This window comes from Pseudorca crassidens, chromosome 13 (assembly GCF_039906515.1).
Source record: "Pseudorca crassidens isolate mPseCra1 chromosome 13, mPseCra1.hap1, whole genome shotgun sequence".
Lineage (NCBI taxonomy): Eukaryota > Metazoa > Chordata > Mammalia > Artiodactyla > Delphinidae > Pseudorca > Pseudorca crassidens.
Window position 1 is genome coordinate 39,517,111 of NC_090308.1, and position 22,329 is coordinate 39,539,439.

At 34.6% G+C, this 22,329-nt stretch overlaps 1 protein-coding gene across 6 annotated transcripts in view; it reads left to right on the forward strand.

Annotated features, from left to right (window-relative positions):
* TBC1D32 (TBC1 domain family member 32) overlaps window positions 1-22,329 on the forward strand; it is a 188,875-nt gene that overhangs the window by 68,539 nt on the left and 98,007 nt on the right. For all 6 annotated transcript variants that reach the window (XM_067702240.1, XM_067702242.1, XM_067702241.1 and 3 more), the window contains 5 exons: window positions 333-415; window positions 7,893-8,031; window positions 10,626-10,713; window positions 12,554-12,672; window positions 15,619-15,735. In XM_067702240.1, coding sequence (XP_067558341.1) covers window positions 333-415; window positions 7,893-8,031; window positions 10,626-10,713; window positions 12,554-12,672; window positions 15,619-15,735 — 546 coding nt within the window. The remainder of the gene's footprint in view (window positions 1-332; window positions 416-7,892; window positions 8,032-10,625; window positions 10,714-12,553; window positions 12,673-15,618; window positions 15,736-22,329) is intronic.

Sequence of the window (22,329 nt, forward strand, 5' to 3'; positions counted from 1 at the left end):
AAATTGTCTCTGCATACACTGACCCTTTGGAAGTTATTTCTGAGCAATTTTTACAGATACCTGGGTTTTTGTTTCATACACTGGAGGTCATAATGTAGCAACAGTCAAATATAGTATATATGACATATAGTATATGTCAATATCTTCCCCCCACCCCATTTATATGCTTCATTTATGAAATACTTTACATTATAGTTAAGAATTAAATAACTTAAAATTTGCAGGTAATTTAATTTTTAATTACATTGAGTCAAATATAAAAATGTTGCATGAGAGCTTATGAATAACACTATCAGTAAAAAAAAAAAAAATGTAAATTTGTTATATTTTAGACAAGTTTGCTATCAGAAAGAATTCCTACTCCAGTACAGGGTTCTGATTCTGTTTCTTCGAAAAGCCAGGAATCCCAGAACATGTAAGTAAATCTGTTTTTTCACATTTGCTGAAATAATTTCAAAATGAGAAATGTAATAGAATACTGTGGCAAAAACATTTTATAGGAAGCTAGATGTATATAAATATAATATAGGTTCAAGGAAAAGTACACCTAGGAGGAACCTTAGCAATCATATATACTTGTACCTTTTAAAAGAAGAAAAAATAGCAATATTTATTATACTTCAACCTGTATTTACATTTTGGGTTGGGAAATGTGACATGTTGTAGTGTTTCCAGAAAACTTGGAGAATTACCAAATACTAAAATTGGAAATTCAGTAGAAGTAGAATGTTTTCAAATGCCAGTGAAGTCCATTTACATTTAAACTATAACTTTCCAAAATGTGTGGGGTACATTTTAGATTTTGGCATTGGAGAATTATTTAAATCAGTATTTATAGTAATTTTTTTAATTTAGATGTTTCCATGTTGTTTTCACAAATATCAGTAGGATATGGAGTCAGATTAATGGGGAATATATATATATATTTTAAATTAAGATCTGGTGATGTATTCCTGGAGTCTCTTTTTAATTGAGTGTTGGCATAATCTACAAAGATAATTAGAACTTTAAGTGATGTTTAGTTAAGAGAAATTTAAAAAGTCACCATTTTTCTTTAGGTAGGCATAGTTTAACTCAAAAACAAAAAAGTCAAACAAAGCCTTTTACATTTCCTTAATGATGTAATCGTTCAACAAATAGTTAATTTTCTAAAAATCAGTTATAGTTTTTTTTTCTGATATAGTTGTGAAACTTAAATCAACTGCCATCTTTTTCTTTGCGTGAGGGGGTGAGTAACAATGTTGCTGCAATTCATTTTTCAGGTAATTTCTAGGTCTGTTTTCTTCGATCTATGATTTATCATTTTCATTCATGCATTCATTTTCTACTCATTCATTCAGCCATTTATTGGACTGAGTACTTTGCTGAGTTCTGAGTATACCTATATACCTTAGAGAACTTATTGTGTAGTGTAAGATACAAATAAGTTAATACAGTGCGTCCAATGTAGCATGCTAAATTTATGATAGGGGGTCATCAGGGTCCTTTGGGAGCTAACTTGGGGAAATCTTTCCCCAAGAAGCAGTTATTAAACTAAGTTAAAATGGATACATGGATATTAACTGTCTAAAAAGGGGAGAACATTATTTCGGGTGGAAGAGATAGTGTGGTCAACAGACTAGCAGTGAGAGAGAACATAGTCAATGTATTTAACACGTTTTACTGTCAGTAATATTTTTAGATTCTGATGTTAGAGTCTGAGGTAACTAATAAATTATATGTCACTCCTTCTCTCCTGTGTTGTAAACCAATTAATAGAGATAAAGAAGTCAAGGAAATCAAAACACTGAATAACATAGGCTTCCCAAGATCAGAAGAATTAGACAGATTTACCCTTCTTTCACTATCAGCAGTGGATAGGCTTCCATCACCCCCAGAGGCAGAGCTTACAAAGATCAAACTTAACCATGTAGTAGAACCAAGCAGACTGTGTGCTTCCTACAGGTAGCTGGGTCACAAAGAAGTGGTGGACCGGGGGACAGGCATTGCCTAGCCAATCATGCTTAGGTCATCCTACAAATTTCCTAAGTCCCTTCTTCAGTGGGGAGGAGTGAGTGATTAGGTGGAGAGAGGCAAGCAGTGTTAAACTGGGGAATGTGCTCCACGTGTAAACTTGATGCTAGAGGAAAAGGAGATTCCTTCAGTATCTGATATTACTGTCTTAGAAACAAAGGTTTAATAGTTTTTGATAAAGTAGAACTGTTTTCATTTTTGTCATCAAAATCAAATGATCTCATGGAGTTGTTGAATATCTTCTGCATTGATTGAAAAGTTGGTATGAGATGGGCATTATTTGTTCCATTGTAGTTTGGTAAAACTTGAGAACAAAATCATTTTGGCCAGTTAACTAGACTAGCTTGTCTCCAGCATGTAGCAGGTGCTTGATAGCTTGGTTGAATTAGTGAATGAATAACACTTCTCCTACCACCAGGCACTAGTTTCTAAATAAGGACAGTGATGGTAAGACTGAGATCTTAGTCTTACTGAGTAGGGTAAAATGAAGAGTAAGTTGTTATAATCTATATTTTTGAGCCTCTGACAGGCTAATGTTAGGCATTTTGATCTTACTTTCTGACAGTATATGTTGGAGATTTCCTCTCCATCCTTTCATTTATTGGTGCTTACAATACTATAGAGAAGATAGAAGCTGCTTTGTAGTCATCATAGGGTATGTCTTAAATCTAGACTTTGAAATGCAACCCCAGATGAAATTTCTACGAGGCTAGTTTGATATTGGTGATTGCAGTGACTGCAAATTACTTAGGGGCCATCCTTAGGGTGATGGTAGAGAAGAATGTAATCACAAAAAACCCAATGATGCCCAACCTGCCCCAACCAATTACCAAGGGACCTTTGGTAAAACTAGATGTTGAAGTAACGGGGGAATCTTTGATCTGCAAAAACAGCCTATGATCCCAAAGAAATAAACACCTAAAGCTTAATTGCCATGAGAGTGTCTGTACTATACACTCTATAACATCTAACCATTCAAAAAATGGAGTTCTCATAAGCTAATAAAGCAGTGTGATCGTTGCCTATTGTCCTGGGGGAAGGGTTCTTCAAGGATGATAAACAAATTCAGTAGCTTAGATCTTCCTTCTGTTTTGAAACATTGAGTGTCTTCACTATAATTTGAAGGGAGAATTAAATGCTAGGTTAATAGGAGAAACGATAAGCTAAAGTATATTAACTTTCTCAGAATTATATGACACAACCTGTAAGTTTTTTACCTGTGTTTTTACTTGGGGGGAGTCAGGGTAGACTTTTAAAAAATAATTTCTTTAATGGCTAATAGTTCATTCAAGGTTTTTATCTCTGCTTGAGTGACTTTTGCTATATTTTCTAAAAAACGTATTTTTTTAATCAATATTTACTTTTTTGGTGTTAATTTGTACAAAGTATTCTTGTGATGTTAAAAAAAATTCTTTACCTGTAGTTATTTCTCATTTTTTGATTCTTAGTATTTTTTGCTGCCCCCCCCACCAATTTATTTTCATTAGTTTATTCAAAGACCAGTTTTTGATTTTGCTAATGTTCTCTTTCCCTCTCTATCTTCTCTCCTTCCCTCACTTTAGTAGTACAGGAAAACAAGTGAAAGGGGATTGAGAATGGATATTAAAAGAAGGAATCTACATCAGCCATTCTAACTTTAATACATTTTGATATGTAGTACTTTCATTATTAAGCTCTTATAAATATTGGGAAATTTCTATCTTGATTTTACTTTTTAAATCCATGAAATATTTGGAATACATTTAAGTTTCCAAACGTAGTTTGTTTGTTTTTTACTACTATATTTTACTGTTGACTTCTAATTCATTTCTGTTCTTTTCAGAAAATATAGATTGCATAATATGTATCCTTTTAGGTTGGTTGAGATTTTGTGTTGTAGTACAGGGTCAATCAAAACAAAAATCTGTCCTTGCTTGAAAAGACTATTTTATGTTTTTTATTGGAAGTAGAGATATTCTAAGTTTTTAATATTTCCACCAATATTTTGTTTTGTCTGCATATGTATAATCATTCACTATAAAAGTTGATTTGTCCATTTCTTTTGTAATTCTGGGATTTTGTTTTACATACTTATATTTTATGCTATTAGGAACATAATTCACTGTTTCTTGGGAACTTTTTATTATATAGTATTTCATTACTGCTTTGCCTTAAGTTTTATCCTGTATGTTACTAATATTGCTAAATATACTTGGCTTTAGTTAGTATTTGCAGAGTACATGAGTTAAGAATGTGTCTGATTGCAGATAGCTCAGTAAGACTTTCTTTTTCTCATAAAGCAAGAAGTCTCATGGAATACTATCCAGGCATTGACTTACTGATGTGGTTTGAGACCCAGCCTCCTCTTCTTTTTCATTATTAATGTTTTTGGGGGGGGGGGTTGCCCTCAAGTTTGCACTTTTGAAGAGGAAAAAGGTTGTAGAGACAAATGGCTTCTTTTCATGATGCTTTGTCTTTTATTTAGGAAAGAAATCTCTTCTCATTAACATTTTTGTGAACATCTTACTGGATTTGCTGTATGGCCACTTCTTGCTGGATGGGAGTTGATAAAAAAGGAGTTTAGATGGAGGTTGGGTCAGCCTGTTAACACAAAGTATATTTTTCATCTCTTTTTTTCCTATCATTCAGAGCAGTAAATTTTGAATTTTTATCCAGTCTGATAATCTCTATTTTTTACTAGATGAATTGAAGTTTTTTACATTTTTGCAATGCTAATATTTGGGGCTTATTTTTCTTATTTTGTACTATTTTTATTCTATTTTCTTTGCTTTTCTCCCTTTATTGCCTTATCTTAGATCAATAAATTTTATCCTGTTTTTCCCTTGGTTTTGACTTTATAAGTCACTGTTCTGTTTCTTTTTTTAAGTGGTTGTTCCTAATTCTCAATATACATATTTAACCATATATTTTTCTAAGAAAGTAAGAAGTAATTGGGTATTTATATCATGTTTTGAAAAGCATTATGGAGTTTAGCATACTTTGACCAGTTGCTGCTCCTTTAAATACTCCATGACTGTCTTGTTATAGTTATCTAGAATTTTGGTTTTATATTTTTTAATCACCTGATTTATTTCTTCACACAGATATTAAATTTTTTGACATGTTTATTATTTTAGGTCATTTGTTGAAACTTGTAGGCCATTCTTTCTGATAAGCTCACTTTTTTCCCTACTAAGTTTCTAAATATAGTTATCCTTTAATTGTTCTTAAGGGTTTGAGGGTAGTAAACTGTCCTTATCTTTCTGTGTCTGATAGTAGCTATTCTCCTTCCAGCCCACACAAACCACCCCCACCCTGTCCACAGCTTTTGAGGGCTCACATTCTCTCTCCTCTAAATGGTAGTTTATCTGGGTATCAAAGTTTTGATAGACAATCATTTCCTATTATTATTTGAGGCTTTACTCCACTGTCTTCTAGAATAAGTAGTAACTGATAAGCCTGTTAGTATAATCACTTTTATTTTATAGGTCATATCTTTTCTCTTTCATAGCTTTTAATTTCTTTTTGGGGATGTTTGCTATTTCTGTGTGATTTAAGTTTATCCAGCTTGGTACTTTTTTTTTTACTTTTTACTTTATTTTGGAGGATAGTTGATTAACTCCTACTTGGTACTTTGAATGTTCTTTTGATTGATAGACTGGAGTGGCATCTTTCTTCAAATCTAGAAAATTCTTAGTATTTTTCAAATATTTCTTCAATTCTCTTGAAGCTTTTACTAGATGTATTTGAAAACTTTTAGTATGTTCTGTCTCATCTGTTTTCTCAAACATTTATTTCTTATCTAGCTACCATTCAATTCAATAATTCTTTGTGGCTGAGAGTTTTCCCATTTGCTTTTTTTAATTAATTAATTTGTTTTTGGCTGTGTTGGGTCTTCCTTGCTGCGCGCGGGCTTTCTCATTGCGGCGAGTGGGGGCTCCTCTTCGTTGGGGTGCACGGGCTTCTCATTGCAGTGGCTTCTCTTGTTGTGGAGCATGGGCTCCAGGTGTGCAGGCTTCAGTAGTTGTGGCTCGCAGGCTCTAGAGCACAGGCTCAGTAGTTGTGGTGCATGGGCTTAGTTGCTCTGCAGCATGTGATATCTTCCTGGACTAGGGCTCAAACCCGTGTCCCCTGCATTGGCAGGCGGATTCTTATCCACTGCACTACCAGGGAAGTCCCCCTATTTGCTTTTTAAGTGGGTTTTTAAACAAATACTTCCAAGATTTCCAATGGGTTTTTTAAAAAAATATCTACCTGTTTTTCATTTCTGCTTTTTGCTTCAGTTTTAATGGAAGATTAAAAAATTTCCTTTGAGTATCATAAATAAAGCTAGTCATTATTTCTAAATTATTTCAGCTGGAATGGATTCATTTAACGAATGTTGATTCTGCTGGCTCTTAGCTTTAGATGCCTTTTGAAGTTTGATTTCAAGTGCATTTAAAAATGAGTCTTTTTTTCCTTCACTACTTTCCTCCCTTCTGCCCTCCCTCATTTCCCCCACTTTCTATTTCTATATTCATTCTTCCCTGTCCAGCAGTTTTATGTTTTTTTCTTTTACCCCTATGTTTTAAATAAACATTGTATTGGCATTTTGAGGCTCCTGTCGGTGATGATGAGGATACTGCATATACTGTTAAAAGTTAGAAGATGAATTGATTATCTGCTCATTTCTAGAAATGAAGCTTTCTCTGTATCTTCAAGTCTCCCTAGGCTTATGGCTTGTCAAAAGCCCCAATTTTAGTCAGTTTTATACATATATATTTTGTTTATATATTTATGTATATAAATTATATATTTTAATTAAACATATATTATTTTTAGTAGTCTTACCCAGTCATGAATCTTAAGCAGTGAGCTTACTGCTGGTCATATGCAACTCTTTGAGTCTTTTATATCCTATTGGAGCCAAATTTGGTTTCCATTGCTTGCATTTGCCTCAGAACTAGCCCTACTTCTTGGTCCAAGGGATATTTATTTTGTGTTTGAACATAGTTATATCTTTGGCCATTGCTGTGTGATCACTGATCGATATGTGTCGGCATGTACTGATTGTTCCTTTTCTGATCAGAAAAGTTCTGGATTTCAAATCTCTTACCAGTTTCAAAACATACTTCTGAAACTTCCTTGGGCAAAAAAGGGCACACTTTTCCATGCTCTGTTTCACTGTGCATATAAACATTTGATTTTGACCTATTTTAATATCCAGTTTTTTCTTCTCTAGGCAAGTAGGAATATCCAGTAGGGTGGGTAGAAAATTTTCTCTTACATCTGATACTTCAGATGAAGTGCTGATATCCTCTCCTGTGTTTCCAAATTGCTAGCTCTGACTCACCTATTTACTGTGTGTCTTCTGAATGTTTCAGGTTGTTTTCTTTGTCCTTCCTTTTTCTCTGGAGAATGTTACTGGCCTTTTAGAATTATTTTGAGAAAAAATGTTATTCTCCAAAAGTAAGACTAAGAACCAATGACAATAAAGATAAAATGCCTGATATGCTTTAGAAAGTCAGAAGACAGATACTCCGTAATGAAAAGAAAGTATAGAAATAATGGAGAGTTGGGGCTTGGGGAATCCAGGCACAGCAGTATTATAATAGGAAAACAGAATGAAATTAAGACCTGGTTGAGAGAATCTAGGTGTAATGAAAATGCTGACATGTTCAGTTAATACTTGATTCATTTAGTGAAGGAAAATTATTGGATAGAAGAAATAAGAAAAACAACTCACTGTCAAGGAAACCATGATGTTTATCTTATTTTTAAACATTTGAGTACTTTGTAGCCAATGTGTACTCTATAAATTTAATTATTAGTAGTATTAAGCTGTTTTTTTTTGTTGTTGTTGTTGTTTTCAGTTTTGAGTACAATAAAGACGTTCGTACCTTTCTTTTTACCTGTTTCAGTATGGCTTGCGAAGAGAATTTGTTAGACGATTTACTAAATTTTGCTGCCACTCCCAAAGGACTACAACTTCTTCAAAGAACAGGTGCCATCAGTGAATGTGTGACATTTATGTTCAGCCAATACGCAAAAGAATTAGAGGTGCGAATTACCATCTGCCACAGGCAAAAGGAACTTTCCTTTCTGTAAAAGCCATTAAGAACATTATTCTGTTTTCTTTGTGTGAAGAGATTATTAAACCTCAATTAAAAAACCATATAGCATTGTAATATTTAATGATATTTTTTCAGGAAAGCTTTAGAGAGTTGATGTTGGTATCTGTGAGTATTTTACAGGCTGAAACAACTGGATGAAATTGAAAAACTCAGTTAATCATCTAGATGTTTTATAAATGTGGTATGAAACATCTGGCTATACTAAAACTCGGTGGAATTCCAGGAGAAAAACCTTTTGGGTCTAAGTGTATGTGTCATTGGGAGTTTGGGGTTCACATTTTGGAAGAAATAAATATATTTGTAGAGGGGTTTTGTTATTGGTACCATTAAATAAAATTTACTATAAATTTAGCCCTTTATCAGACAGAGATCTTTGAGGTATATTCATCATTTTGCTGTTACAGTAAATATCCCTAGATGTCAGGGCTTCTTAGGATCCATAGATATGCTTTTAAAAGTGTTTCCTTTATCTCTGGAAGCTATTGTTTCTTGATGTTCAGACTTCTTATTGTAGCCTAGCAGAAGGGGCTAGGGTCTCTTGGGGATCTTTTTTTTATAAGAGCACTAATTCCATTCGTGAGCACTCTCTACCTTCACAACCTAATAGCCTCCCAAAGGCTCCACTTCCTACCATTACTTACAGGGCTTAGGATTTCAACATAGGAATTTTGAGAGGAGATAGACATTCAGATTATAGCAAATATAGAAGGTTTTCAGGCTTTTAGTTTACATAAATTGTGTTTTGATCTGCTGGTGAGTTTGAATTTCTCCTTGTGTACTAGTTAACCATTTGGGTTTCCCTTTTTTTTTTTTCTTTCCATTTTTGAAAATATTCAAGTGACTGAGAGATTTTTCTTTCTCATTCAGATTCTTGAGACCATATAGACATAGCTTTTTACTGTTGTGATAATACACCTAGGACTAGATGTCATTTTTTTATATTCATAAATTTTAAAACAATCTGATTTTCCTTTTAATATACTGTTCGTTTTAATAGAAGATGTTGTTCCCTGGACATCAGTAACTTACAACCATATAATTTAGTACAGTAGTTTAATGTTGATTTACACCATTCAAGACATTTTTTGAACATTTAGATTCTCAGTTATCTTGTAAGAAGGCAACTAGACTTTCCTTAATTTTGCTGAAGAGAAGTTGGAGATCCAGGCTGGTTATAAATGATCTGCTTGTGTTCACACATGTAGTTATTGATGGTAGTAATACTGGAACTCAGATTAGTCTTAACAGTGTCCGTGAAATCTAAGTCTTGTTTAGTGAAGCCCCTCTAGCTTCTCTGAAGTTTTCCTCTGCCCTTCCTCTTTAGTATTTAGTGTTGATCTGGAAGACCCCTGTGGCTGCTAATATCTGAATCAGCAGTGTCCTTTGGGATGATTGATGAGTAAGGTGTTTTTCCCATTGTCATGGAAGAAGGCAAATGGGAAAAAAGATAGACATTTATCTTGCTGTACTTCTGTGTTATCCCACTGCAGAACTAATGGATGATAAATTAAGGAAAATGGAAAATAAGAGTAATAAAAATGGAAAAGGAAGGCAAATTTATAGAGAGATGAGCAGCAAAAAATTTTAAGAAATAAACCTAATTGTTTCCCATGGTCTTTTAGTCCCCCCCTGCCTTTTTTTTTTTTTTTTTTTGCCCTTAACATGGAATGTATAGTTTATATTTTAAAAATTTGATAAAAACATATCCTTATCCTTTTAATGAAATGTTGAAAAATACAAATTCTAAATGGTTAGCTCTGTTTAGAAGTCAAACACTTTGTCTAAGGTCAGGCTGACCTATAAAGTCTGAGGAAGGAGGAATATTTTATAACATCTTTATTTTCTTATTCTGATTTCTGCTGAGAGATACTTCTGAACTTTACCATGAATACATGGATGATATTCTTTGTGAAATAACAAATTATTTAAGGTTTTCTACAACGTTGTTTAGAAACCTGTATATTAAATGAGGATTGTGTGTGTGTGCGTGTGTGTATATAACTTCCTTCTTTAGGAAAAAAATCACATTGCCTCTAAAACTGTCATTTTTAAGAAGATACCATTATTCTTTTTAAAGTCGTTTATTTGAAAGCCCAGTTAAAAAACTGGCAGTCAATACAGATTAATTAATGAGAATTTATTATCAAAGAACCAACCTAAAGAATAAAATAGTAAGATAACAGAAATTAGAATTGGAAGGAGTTTCTCTTCATCTGGTCCAAAGTCCCTTATTTTATATATAAAGAGACTTAGAGACATAGTGACTTGTTTAGGGTCATGAAGCAACATAGTTTTAGGGCTGGTTCCAGAACCTAGATCTCTGAAACAAGATTATCAAAAATATTACATTAGTATTAACTCACTCATTGTTATAGTTTGACTTTTTTCTGCTCTTGTTATCTTTTCTTGAAAGACTGTCCAGCATTTTAATAAAGAAATCAGTAACTCTACATGTAACATGTAAGTAAAATATTAGCATGCTGTGTTTTCCTGCTTCTCATTATTCCTTATTTATGTTAGGTCAGCAGGCATAAAAAGTTTGGCTATGGAGTTCTGGTTACACACGTGGCATCAACAGCAGCAGGTGCAGTAGCACTACAAAGTTCAGGTAAGCTCTTTAGAATTATAATTTAAATAAAATGAGTGAGTCTATACAAAATTTAACTGCCATGATCAAGTATCAGGTATTTCACTCAAAAGTTCTTTTTCCCAAGTTAGGCCTTAGGTAAAAAGAATGTTATTGGGATTTCCTTTTTACCTTTTCTCTTCCGTGCAATCCCACTAGGAATTTTTTTTTTCTCTGTAAAAAAAATATATAAATTCTTTCTTTCCTCAGAACCGTAGTGCATAATGATCTAAACTGAGTTATATTCGATGGCTTTAAGAAGCCTTCATCTTATAAATCAAAAGTTTGTCATCCTCTCTTGGTATAATTGCATCTGATAGGATTTAATGCTCAGTTTCAGTAAATTATATATAAATCAAGATTTCCAGTCATAATGATCACACATACATGCCATTTTCTTATTCCTTTTTCTCTTCCTTTCTTGAAAGATTCTCTTTCACCTACTTAATTTTCACCACTATTTTTGGAGTTTGTAGTTGGCATGTATTGAATATTATCTACTACAGATTGGATTTTTAAGACATTCTAACATTGGGAGATTTAATATATTGTATATTAAGGTTATCTGAACCCTGAACCAGAGACAAGATGTAATCTCTAATAGAGATGCCGTGATTATATTTAAGTCTTAGAAGTGAAGAATCATAACATCAGTGGTCACTATTGATTCTCTCCTCAAATGTAAATATTTTTCTATAGTGTATCTTAAATATTTTTTGGCTGGACTAATTTGGAATACTTATGAAACACGTTTCTTGCAGAAGCTGCCCTAAGCTGAGCCACTTTTTTACTTAAAATAAAATCCAATTTATTTATAGTATTGAGGGACACATTCATGGAAGCATTTGAAGACTAGATTCAATCCCAGATTTTCTTGTTGCTCAAGTCATTAAGCTTCTAAACCTCATATATCCAACTTTTCTTGAGAGGATTAAATGCAGTTTTTCATAGGACAAAGGAAGGAAGACTAACACTGCTCGAGTTCCTCTGATGTCTTGGTACTATATTAGGACCTCTGTGTGTATCATCCCATTTATACTTTATGGCAACCCTCAAATGCAACACTTTTCTCAGCTTTCAAATCGGGAACTGATGCTCTTAGAAGTCAAAAGATTCAAGGACATGTAACTAACAAGCTGGCAGATTTGTAACTTGAACACTGCTATTTTTGATTTCAGAGCCTGTATGTTTTCCATTGTACCAGAGGACCCTTTCTGCTCTAATGTGTTATTACGAACTTACTGATTTATGATGAGGTGTTCTGTCTTGCACCTTTCCATATGCTTTGATTCCTCATAAAGGAATTTGATAATTGGGCTTAATAATCACTTTCATTTAGATTTATAGTATCTGACTCAGGAGAATTTAAAGACTGTATAGAGCCAGAAGTTGTATGAAGTGGAGAAATGTTCTAAGCATATGGAAATGCAAAAAAATTGTTACACTAAAGAAAGGGAACACACACTCTTTGGTTGTTTACTGTGCCTCCAGGATACCTCCTTCTTTACACACATACACCCCAGCTTTCAGGCTGCATTTCACTATTAGCTTATTTGCTGAGTAACATGTAAACCTTATTTTTTTCACGAAAACATGCTCGGAGAGGTCATTGGCTAAAGGATAAAAACTGGGGCTCAAAGTTCAGTCCTCTAGGGAAATAGTCTTTGAGAGTTTAGGCATTCCATAGTTATATGATAATGGCACCAAGGATACAAGTATGTCTTCTGTCAGTGTGGACCAGTCTTGTTAGAAGGATAATTATGTCTTGCCTCCATAATCAAAGAAGTAGTATATTATAAATATGATGTAAAATTCTTCTTAGGGTTTATTAATGCACTCTTAACTGAATTATGGGCCAATCTGGAATGTGGAAGAGATGATGTTAGGGTAACCCATCCCAAATCTACTCCAGTGGACCCTATTGACCGAAGCTGTCAAAAGGTAAGAAATGATTTAACTAACAATGTATAGATTTGAAATATCTCTCTCAAGTTACTTCATCCAGACCTTAATCTATATTCAGTTACAACCAGCAGCCTTTCCTAATTTTTTTCCCTCCTTTCTTTTATTTCTAAATTTTTATTTTTAAAATAAACTTAGTAAAAGACAAATACCAGTGTTCCCTGTGAATTGTCTTGCAAGGACGTTTTTCTTTTAGGATATTCCTACTATAATTTTACTCAATTAATAAACAATACACACCAGACATCTTAAAAAATCAAAACAACAAATGCCGACTCAAAGGAAGTAGAAAAAGAACAAACAAACCCAAATTTAATAGAAGGAAAGAAATAATAAAAATCAAAGTGGAAATAGAGACTAAGAAACCAATAGAAAAGGTCAGTGAAACTAAGAGCTGGTTTTTTGAAAAGATAAAGAAAATTGATAAACCTTTAGCCAGACTTCTCAAGAAAAGAGAGGAGACAAATAAATTGGAAATGAAAAAGAAGTTACAGTCAGTACCACAGAAATCATGATATTACTATGAACAATTATATGCCAATAAAGTGGACAACCTAGAAGAAATTGTATATTTCTAGGAATTTATCCATCTCCCAAGACTGAATCAGGAAGAAATACAAAATATGAGCAGACAGATAACCAGTAGTGAAATTGAATCCGTAATTTTTAAAAACTCGCAACAAAAGTCCAGGATCAGATGGCTTCACAGGTTAATTATACCAAACATGTAAAGAGTTAATGCTTTTCTTTCTCAAACTATTACAAGTTTAAGAGGAAGGAATGCATCAGAATTCAGTCTGTGTGGCCGGCATCACCCTGATTCCACAACAAAAGACTGTGAAAAAAAATTAAAAATACAGGCCAATATCACTGAATGTAGTTGCAGAAATCCTTAATAAAATACTAGCAAATCAAATTCAACCATACATTAAAAGGATCATACACCATGATCAAGTGGATTTACCCCAGGGATGCAGGGATGGTTCAGTATCTGCAAATCAGTTGTTGTAATATATACCACATTAACAATTGAAGAATAAAAATCATATGATCATCTCAATAGATACAGAAAAAGCGTTCGACAAATTTCAACATTTATGAAATTCTCAATTAACTGATGTATGAATGGATAAAGAAGATGTGGTATAGGCATAGAATGAAATATTGCTCAGCCATAGAATAGAATGAAATCTTGCCATTTATGACAACATGGATGGACCTAGAGAGTATTATGGTAAGTGAAATAAGTCAGATGGAGAAAGACAAATACCATATGATTTCACTTTTTTTTTTTGTATGGTAAGTTCTGGAATTTATTGTAAAATGAGATTTTTCTAACTATCCACAAAACTTATCTTTATGTTTAAGGTTTTTCCTATATGTTGCTTTATTCAAAAAATATTTTTTTTGAATATTATGAAGTTAATATTAATTTGAATAGTATTTGGTCAAATATGAACAACTACAGCAACAAGGCTACACTGTCTATGAATGTGAATATGTGAAGAAGAAACATCATTTACTAATTTGTAGAAGATGAAAAAGTTAACATATGATTTCACTTATATGAAGAATCTAAAAAATGAAGCAAATGAACAAACATAACAGTCATAGATTCACAATAGACAGGTGGTTGCCAGAGGGAAGTGTGGTGGGGGAATGAGTGAAATAGGTGATGGAAATTAAGAGATACAAACTTTCAGTATAAAATACATGAGTCAACGTGATGAAATGTATAGTGGTGCATATAGTCAATAATAGTATAATATCTTTATGGTGGTAAAGGTGGTCAAAATGTACAAAGGTTCAGTTATAAGTAGGTAGTAGGGATGTAATGTACAATATGATTAATATAATTACCACTGCTTTATGTTATATGAAAATTGTTGAGTAAATCCTAAGAATTCTCATCACAAGGAAATTTATTTTTTCTATTTAATGTTGTATCTATATGAGATGATGGATGTTCACTAAACTTATGGTAATCATTTCCTGATTATGTAAGTCAAATCATTATGCTGTACACCTTAAACTTATGTAGTGTTACGTATCAATTACCTCAAACTGGAAGTAAAAAACAAAGCTGAAACAAAAACCAACCAACCAAACCTAAGAAAGCCTTGAACACTTAGACTCAAATCTAATAGAAAATTGTCATGATTATTTGAAGGAGGGCGTGGGCAGAAGATTTGACACTGAGGAGAAGAAAGGTGTCAGTTAGTAAAGTGCCTTGAAAGTCATGCTAAGGAGTTTAGACCTGATGTTTAGTAATGGGCAACCACTGCGTGCTTCTGCATAGGGGATCCAAAGAATGAACTGTGCTGGAGAAAAATATTCAGATTCTTGTCGATAAGACAAGAGCAGGAGCTTAAAAATTTCATGGAGAGATTAACTTGGTAAGATTGCACCAGAAAATGAGCGGGTTTTGATGGGAAAAGCCATGGCTTTTTCTAATAACTATATTTAGATTACTTGAATTTCCAGTGAATGTAGTTAAAGGATAAAGATAGCCTTGTGACCTGAGTGCTGTAATATATAGAATTTATTATTATCTTGCTCCAGAGCCCCAAAGTATTTTTCTTATATTTTCTTATGCATCAGATATAACAGTGCAAAGAATGAGAATGATTGCTCATTTCATTTTTTGTCAGAACCTAACTTTCAAGAGATACGTGATATTTTAAAGCATTTTCCAGTTCTCATTTATGTTTTGTTACAGTTATGTATTGTTAGGACATAGATTATTGTTGACGTTAACTATTTTGTACTTATCATAGATGCATATATTTCAGTTATATGGATTGATTAGGCTTATTTTAAAAATTGCCCTTCGCATTAATGAGTCTTCCTTGGATGTGGTTTAAAAAAAAATGAACCCTTTGAACGACTGGTTTTTTCTCCCCCTCCCACCTCCCCCCACCCCAGTCTTTTCTAGCACTGGTGAACCTGTTATCTTATCCTGCTGTTTATGAGCTTGTAGGCAATCAGGGTCTTCCTAATAAAGAAGAATATTCTCTTCGTGAAGTCCCAACGAGGGTTATTGTAAGTCATTTTCTTTTAATCTTTCACTCTTATAGTGCCGCTTTTTAAGATCTGTAGTAAAAATGCAATTTAACAGAAAAAAAGGTATACTAAATCACATTTAAAGACTGTTTGATTTATTAACCTATAGAATGTTAGCTTCTGAATTATCTGTAAATGGGATCTTTGATCCGCTGTCTAACGGTGGTGGCACCTATTGAAATAACAAGGTTAAGGCTTCCCAACTAGGAAAGAGATTTGGCATATATAGAAGTATGTGTATGAATTATTTTTAGGTGACTTACATTAATAAATTGTATCGAAGGAGTCCAATGCATTTTCTGCCTATGTTTTAAATGAACTACATATTACTGCCCCATGAGGGCAGTATATACATATTTATTTAATTTGAGACTTATTTTATATTCATACTCTAAGATGGGTAATTTGTTTTAATCATTCAGAGACATTTAGTTCCTCATGTTTGGGTAAGTTTATAAATTGAACACACATAAATATGTGTATATATGCATCAGTAAAGAATTATTTAGTTCTGAAATTCTGTTGTTAATCATTACTTTTATTTCTGGTCACTTTGTCCTGTGTGTTGTCTTTTTTTTTTTTTACGGTTTTGACATTTTGAATTCTTCTAATTCTTTTGACCCTAAACATTTTATTTTTTTAAACTTTCTCTACTTTGGGAAATTTTTGATGATTTATGTGAATGAAATATAAAGATAGGTATTTTTATCATTAAACGTTTATATTCTTGAAGTGTTCCAATTTTATCTTATCCTTACTTGTATCTTGGCACTTCTCTTTTTTTGCTTGTTTAATTTTTAAATTTATTTTTTTATACAGCAGGTTCCTATTAGTCATCAATTTATACACATCAGTGTATACATGTCAATCCCAATCTCCCAATTCATCCCACCCCCCCGCAGCTTTCCCCCCTTGGTGTCCATACGTTTGTTCTCTACATCTGTGTCTCCATTTCTGTATCTTGGCACTTCTTAAGTAGTTTTATAATTAGCCATTTATGCGCCTGTCTTCCCTACTATACTGTGAGGGCCTGAGAGCAAGTAGGATATCTTAGTCATATTTACATATAGAACATAGTAGATATCCAGTGAATGGTTTTTAAAAATATTTCTAATATTATTACCTTTATTGAAATCTGTTATGGAACACAAGTACAAATGAATTATTTAATCTAGCGCAATCGCTTGGATGTTTGTTCTCAAGTTTTCATGGATGTTCTACAGTGCATAGTCAAATATCTTTCCACTTATGTTAGGATTGGTTTTTTAGTTTTTTTAAATAAATTTATTTATTTATTTATTTTTGGCTGCGTTGGGTCTTTGTTGCTGCGTGCGGGCTTTCTCTAGTTGCGGTGAGCAGGGACTACTCTTCATTGCAATGCACGGGCTTCTCATTGCGGTGGCTTCTCTTGTTGTGGAGCATGGGCTTTAGGCGCGTGGGCTTCAGTAGTTGTGGTGCTCGGGCTCAGTAGTTGTGGCCTGCGAGCTCTAGAGCACAGGCTCAGTAGTTGTGGTGCACGGGCTTAGTTGCTTTGTGGCATGTGGGACCTTCCAGGACCAGGGATCGAACCCTCATCCCTTGCATTGGAAGATGGATTCTCAACCACTGGACCACCAGGAAGTCCTGCTCCTTTGTCTTTGAGATTACTCCTTAGTGGTACGTAGAGCTCTTACTCATGCCTTTTTACAGTTACATAGTGCTCTTGTGTGGATGTACTAGAGTTTATTTATCCAGTTGTCTATTGGTGAACCCTTGGTTTCTTTCAGTCTTTTACTATTATCAATTATGCCAAAATTAATAGCCTTGGCTTATCTTGTGTTTACCAGTATGTCTGTAATTTTTTTTTTTGTATTGCTGCATAACAAATTGCTACCAACTTAGCAAATTAAAACACCCACTTATTATAGGTCAGAAGTCAAGTACTGTGCACCTGGGTTTTCTGCTCAGAGTATTAAAAAGACTGAAATCAAAATGTTGGCCAGGCTGAGTGCTTGTCTGGAGGCTCTGGGGAAAAATCCACGATAACAAATTCGTTCTTGCTATTGGCAGAAGTCAGTTTCTTATAGTTGTGGGACTGAAGTGCCTGATCTCCTGCTGGCTGTCAGCCGGGGGCTGCTTTCAGGGCTTTGTCGGATTGTTCCCTCCATGTCAGCATTGAAGAACTTCACTCATGCTTTGAATCTCTCTGACTTCCTCTTCTGTGACCAGTCAGAGAAAACTCTGCTTTTAAGTGTCTCATGTGATGAGATCAGAGCCACCCTGATAATCTCCTCTTAAAATCAACTAATTAAGGGCTTTAATTACATCTGCAAAATCTCTTTACAGCACTACCTATTGATACATTAGTGTTTAAGGCCTGAGAATCTTGGGGCCATCTTAGAATTCTGCCTACTACTGATTTTTGGGCTGGATTTCTATAAGTGGGATCCCTGCATTGAAAGGTAAATTCATATGTAATTTTGGTATGTATTGCTAGATTTCCAACCACAGGGAATAATTTTCTGCATTCCCATCAATAAGATATTACAGTGCTTGTTTCCTGACAGGCTCATAGAAGATAATGTGGTCGGTGGTTTAGATATTTGTCTGACAGGAAAGAAATGTTAATTTATATTTTTCTCATTATGAGCAGAATATCTTTTCACGTGTTTAATGTCCATTGACGTTTCTTCTTCTCATAGTGGTCTTTCAACTTATTTTTGCTTTTTCTCTATTTGTGTTATGTTTCTCAATTTTAAGAAATTCTTTATACTTTAAGAATATTTGGCCTTCACTCTTCATGGTTTCCTATTGAATATCTACCAAAATTCTAAGCCCTGGAACAACTTCTAACTTGTACTTGTGTATATTAAAGATGAATGACACAAAATATTCTTTTCCTCTGACAGATATATTTTTCAATTGCTTTTCTATTTCTTTTCTATTTATATACATTGTATATTAGGTTGGACCCCTTTAGTTATTGGAGAAACTCAATTTGAATTAGTTTAGGCAAAAAAGGAATCGACTTACCATCTTGCAATAAAATCAGGGACAAGTGGAAATAGAACTTTGAATTCAGTCAGGTCGACATCTGTCTCTCTTGCTTTCCCCACTCCCTTTCTTTTTATTGCTCTCCATTTTGACTTTATTGAAAGGCATATACATAGTATAGTGGTTAAGAGTTTGTATTCTGAAGACAGACTGCCTGGATTAGATTCCTGGTTCTGCCTCTTACAAGCTGTGTGACCTTGGACAAGTTTGACCCATTTTCTCCTCTGTTAAAAAGAGGGCAATACTGTTAGTATCTCAGAGTTGTTGTAAGAATTAAGTGAATTGAACTAAATTAAATATAAAAGTTTAAATCACTGACTGGCAGATAAGTGCTATATAATTGTTTGCTGTAATTATTATTAATATGTTCTTCTGCAGATGGTGTCCTCTATAGAAGAACACACGGGAGGGACTACCTGTCATTCCATACTGACACGTTCACCATCCCCCCTTGTATTAGTTTCCTAGGGCCACCATAACGAATTACCACAAAGTGGGTGGCTTAAAACAACAAATTTATCCTCTCTCAGTTCTGGAGGCCAGAAGTCTGAAATCAAGGTGTCAACAGGACCACATTCCCTCCAAAGTTTCCAGGGGAGAATCCTTCCTTGCCTCTTCTCATTTCTGGTGGTTTCAGGCATTTCATAGCTTGTTACTGCATCCCTCCAATTTCTGCCTCCATCTTCACATGGCCGTCTCCTTTTCTTTCTTAAATCTCCCTTTGTCTTTCTCTTATAAGAACACTTGTCATTAGATTTAGGGCCCACTTGCCTAATACAGGATGACCTTATTCTCAAGATCCTTAATTTAATTACCTCTGCAAAGACCCTTTTTCCAAATAGGGTAACAATCATAGGTTCTGGGGATTAGAACATAGACATATCTTTTTTTTAGAGGGAGTCACCGTTCAACTCGCTACACCACCAGAGTGGCATTTTCCTCTACCTCCTGTCTATAGACTGAATGTTTGTATACCCCCAAATTCATATGTTGAAACCTCATTCCCAGTGTGATAATATTTGGAGGTAAGGTCTTTATGGGGTGACTAGTGCCTTATTAAAAACCCTAGAGAAACCTCTTACCCCTTCTGCCATCTGAGGACACAGCAAAAAGATGACTGACTGTGAACTAGAAAGTAGGTCGTCACCAGACACAAAATCTCTGGAAACTTGATGTTGGACTAACCAGCCTCCAGAACTGTGGGAAATAAACTTTCTGTTATATATAAACCACTCAGTCTGTGCTATTCTATCACAGCATCCAGAATGGACTAAGACACTCCCCACTTTGAAAAATCCCAAGGGAGGACCTTAATAGACTGAGTTTTGTTCATGGATGTTTATGGACTAACCAATCACAAACCACTCCTAATAGTGCAGGTATAGGAATATTGGCATTATGGTTGACATATTCCTCACCCTTCACTTGGCCCTTTCTTAAGTAAAAGGGATCAGATAGCACAAACACAGCCATTGGGACAATTGTAAACAGAATAGGCACTCAAACATATATTGATTTATAGAGAATGCATATTCCTCTTTGTTTTTCCAGTCGTGGTTTCATTCTGGCTTACTAGATTACTGAACATATTCCCAAGCTAGACAATATGCTTTTAAAAAAGCACAGAGTTTCAGACTCCTTTTTGAGTCCCAAGCCTTACTTGCAGTAACTTATTTCTCAGAAGCTGTTGCTTAATTTAGGAAACTGATTGCCTTATTGACACACATTGTAGTGCTTACAAACTGAATTTCTCCATAAGGTGGGCTCCCCGGGAGTTTACTTCCCTAAGTGGTGATCCATCAGTGTAATCCCCTTTGAAGAAGAATTTATTTACTGTAACATTTGTTCTCTGAAAATGCATTATCATTGATAGATAGCTGCTATTAGCTTGTTGGTAATACATTCTCTGCCTTGTATTCTTACAGTATCTAGTACTTAGATTCAGAACTAGAACTTTGGAGTCACAAGGTGTCATGTACTGTTTTGAAATGAGTGTCCAGCTACGTAGCAGCCAACAAGGACAGATTGTTTAAGATAGCAATCTTTTCATTCTTCATTGTTAGGCAGTTTATTTAATATTTGCTGATTGTAAACTCTTTGTGCTAATATTATTTACACATTTTACAAGACGTTTGTAGAATGGTAAATGCATTCCTAAGTGTTCCATGTAAAGTTTCAGTTGGTAAGCATACAAAATCCAGTTTTTCCTGTGTCTTGTTTAGTATTTTTCAGATGTGATTTTTAGATCCATTATTTCCTCCTCCTTACAGTCTTATTTCCTGGCCTCTTACGTATTTGATATGTTTGTACTATCATCTACATAGACCTCAGGAAATATTATGTGACTTTATTCCCTAGAATAACCATTCCTCTTTTGCCCTGTTGGTTACAGAAATACCTTGAATTTAAACTCGTGGAAAGTAACAAGTTTCTTGATCAGGAAAATGATCAATGAGAGAGACAAGTATTTGCTATGAATAAATTTCTTAGGCCTGAACCCAAAGATATGCACAAAAGCGAGGTCTTATAGAAAGAAAGCCTTTTAGAGAATGCTCAAAATTTTGTGATAGGCTTAAATTGTCAGTGCTTGGGACAATTGATGGCACCTAGGCATCAGGTTCTCTCTGTACTTGCATCAGTGATTTTTAAGCATGGTTACCCATTGCAACAACTGTGGGAAGCTTTTACAAGGATGTTAATGCCAGAATCATACCCCAGGGATAGTGACTTAATTGCTTTGGGATAGAGCTTGGACAGCTATTACACTTACTTTTTTTTTTTTTTCTTTTGGCTGTGTTGGGTCTTTGCTGTGCATGGGCTTTCTCTAGTTGCAGCGAGCGGGGGCTACTCTTCGTTGCGGTGCCCGGGCTTCTCATTGTGGTGGCTTCTCTTGTTGTGGAGCATGGGCTCTAGGCGCACGGGCTTCAGTAGTTGTTGCATGCAGGCTCAGATGTGGCTCGCGGGCTCTAGAGAGCAGGCTCAGTAGTTGTGGCACACGGGCTCAGTAGTTGTGGCTCACGGGCTCTAGAGCGCAGGCTCGGTAGTTGTGGTGCACGGGCTTTGTTGCTCCGTGACATGTGGGATCTTCCCGGACCAGGGCTCGAACCCGTGTCCCCTGCATTGGCAGGCAGATTCTTAACTACTGCGCTGCCAGGGAGGCCCTATATTTACTTTTTAAGTTCTCTAGGTGATTGCAGTGTTTGCTCAGGGTTGGAAACCACTGCTTTACATGAGCAGAGAATATCTATTAACAAAATCTCAAATAATTCCTAGATAAAACTATTTAAATCCACTGTTCATGCTTCACATTTTTAGAGTTCATATTTGTTTTTCAAGGTAGTTTACATTTTTAGCAGTTTAAACAGTATTTAACTGGCTGCAATAAGCAGCTTTGGCTAAACATTTGATTCATTTCAGGAATGTTTACACGTCTTGATGCTCATACCACACCCAGACCAATTAATTCAGAATCTCTAGGGGTGAGATTTAGGCTTAATTAAAAAAATGTTTTTTGAAACAGCTCCCTACATTCAAATGCAA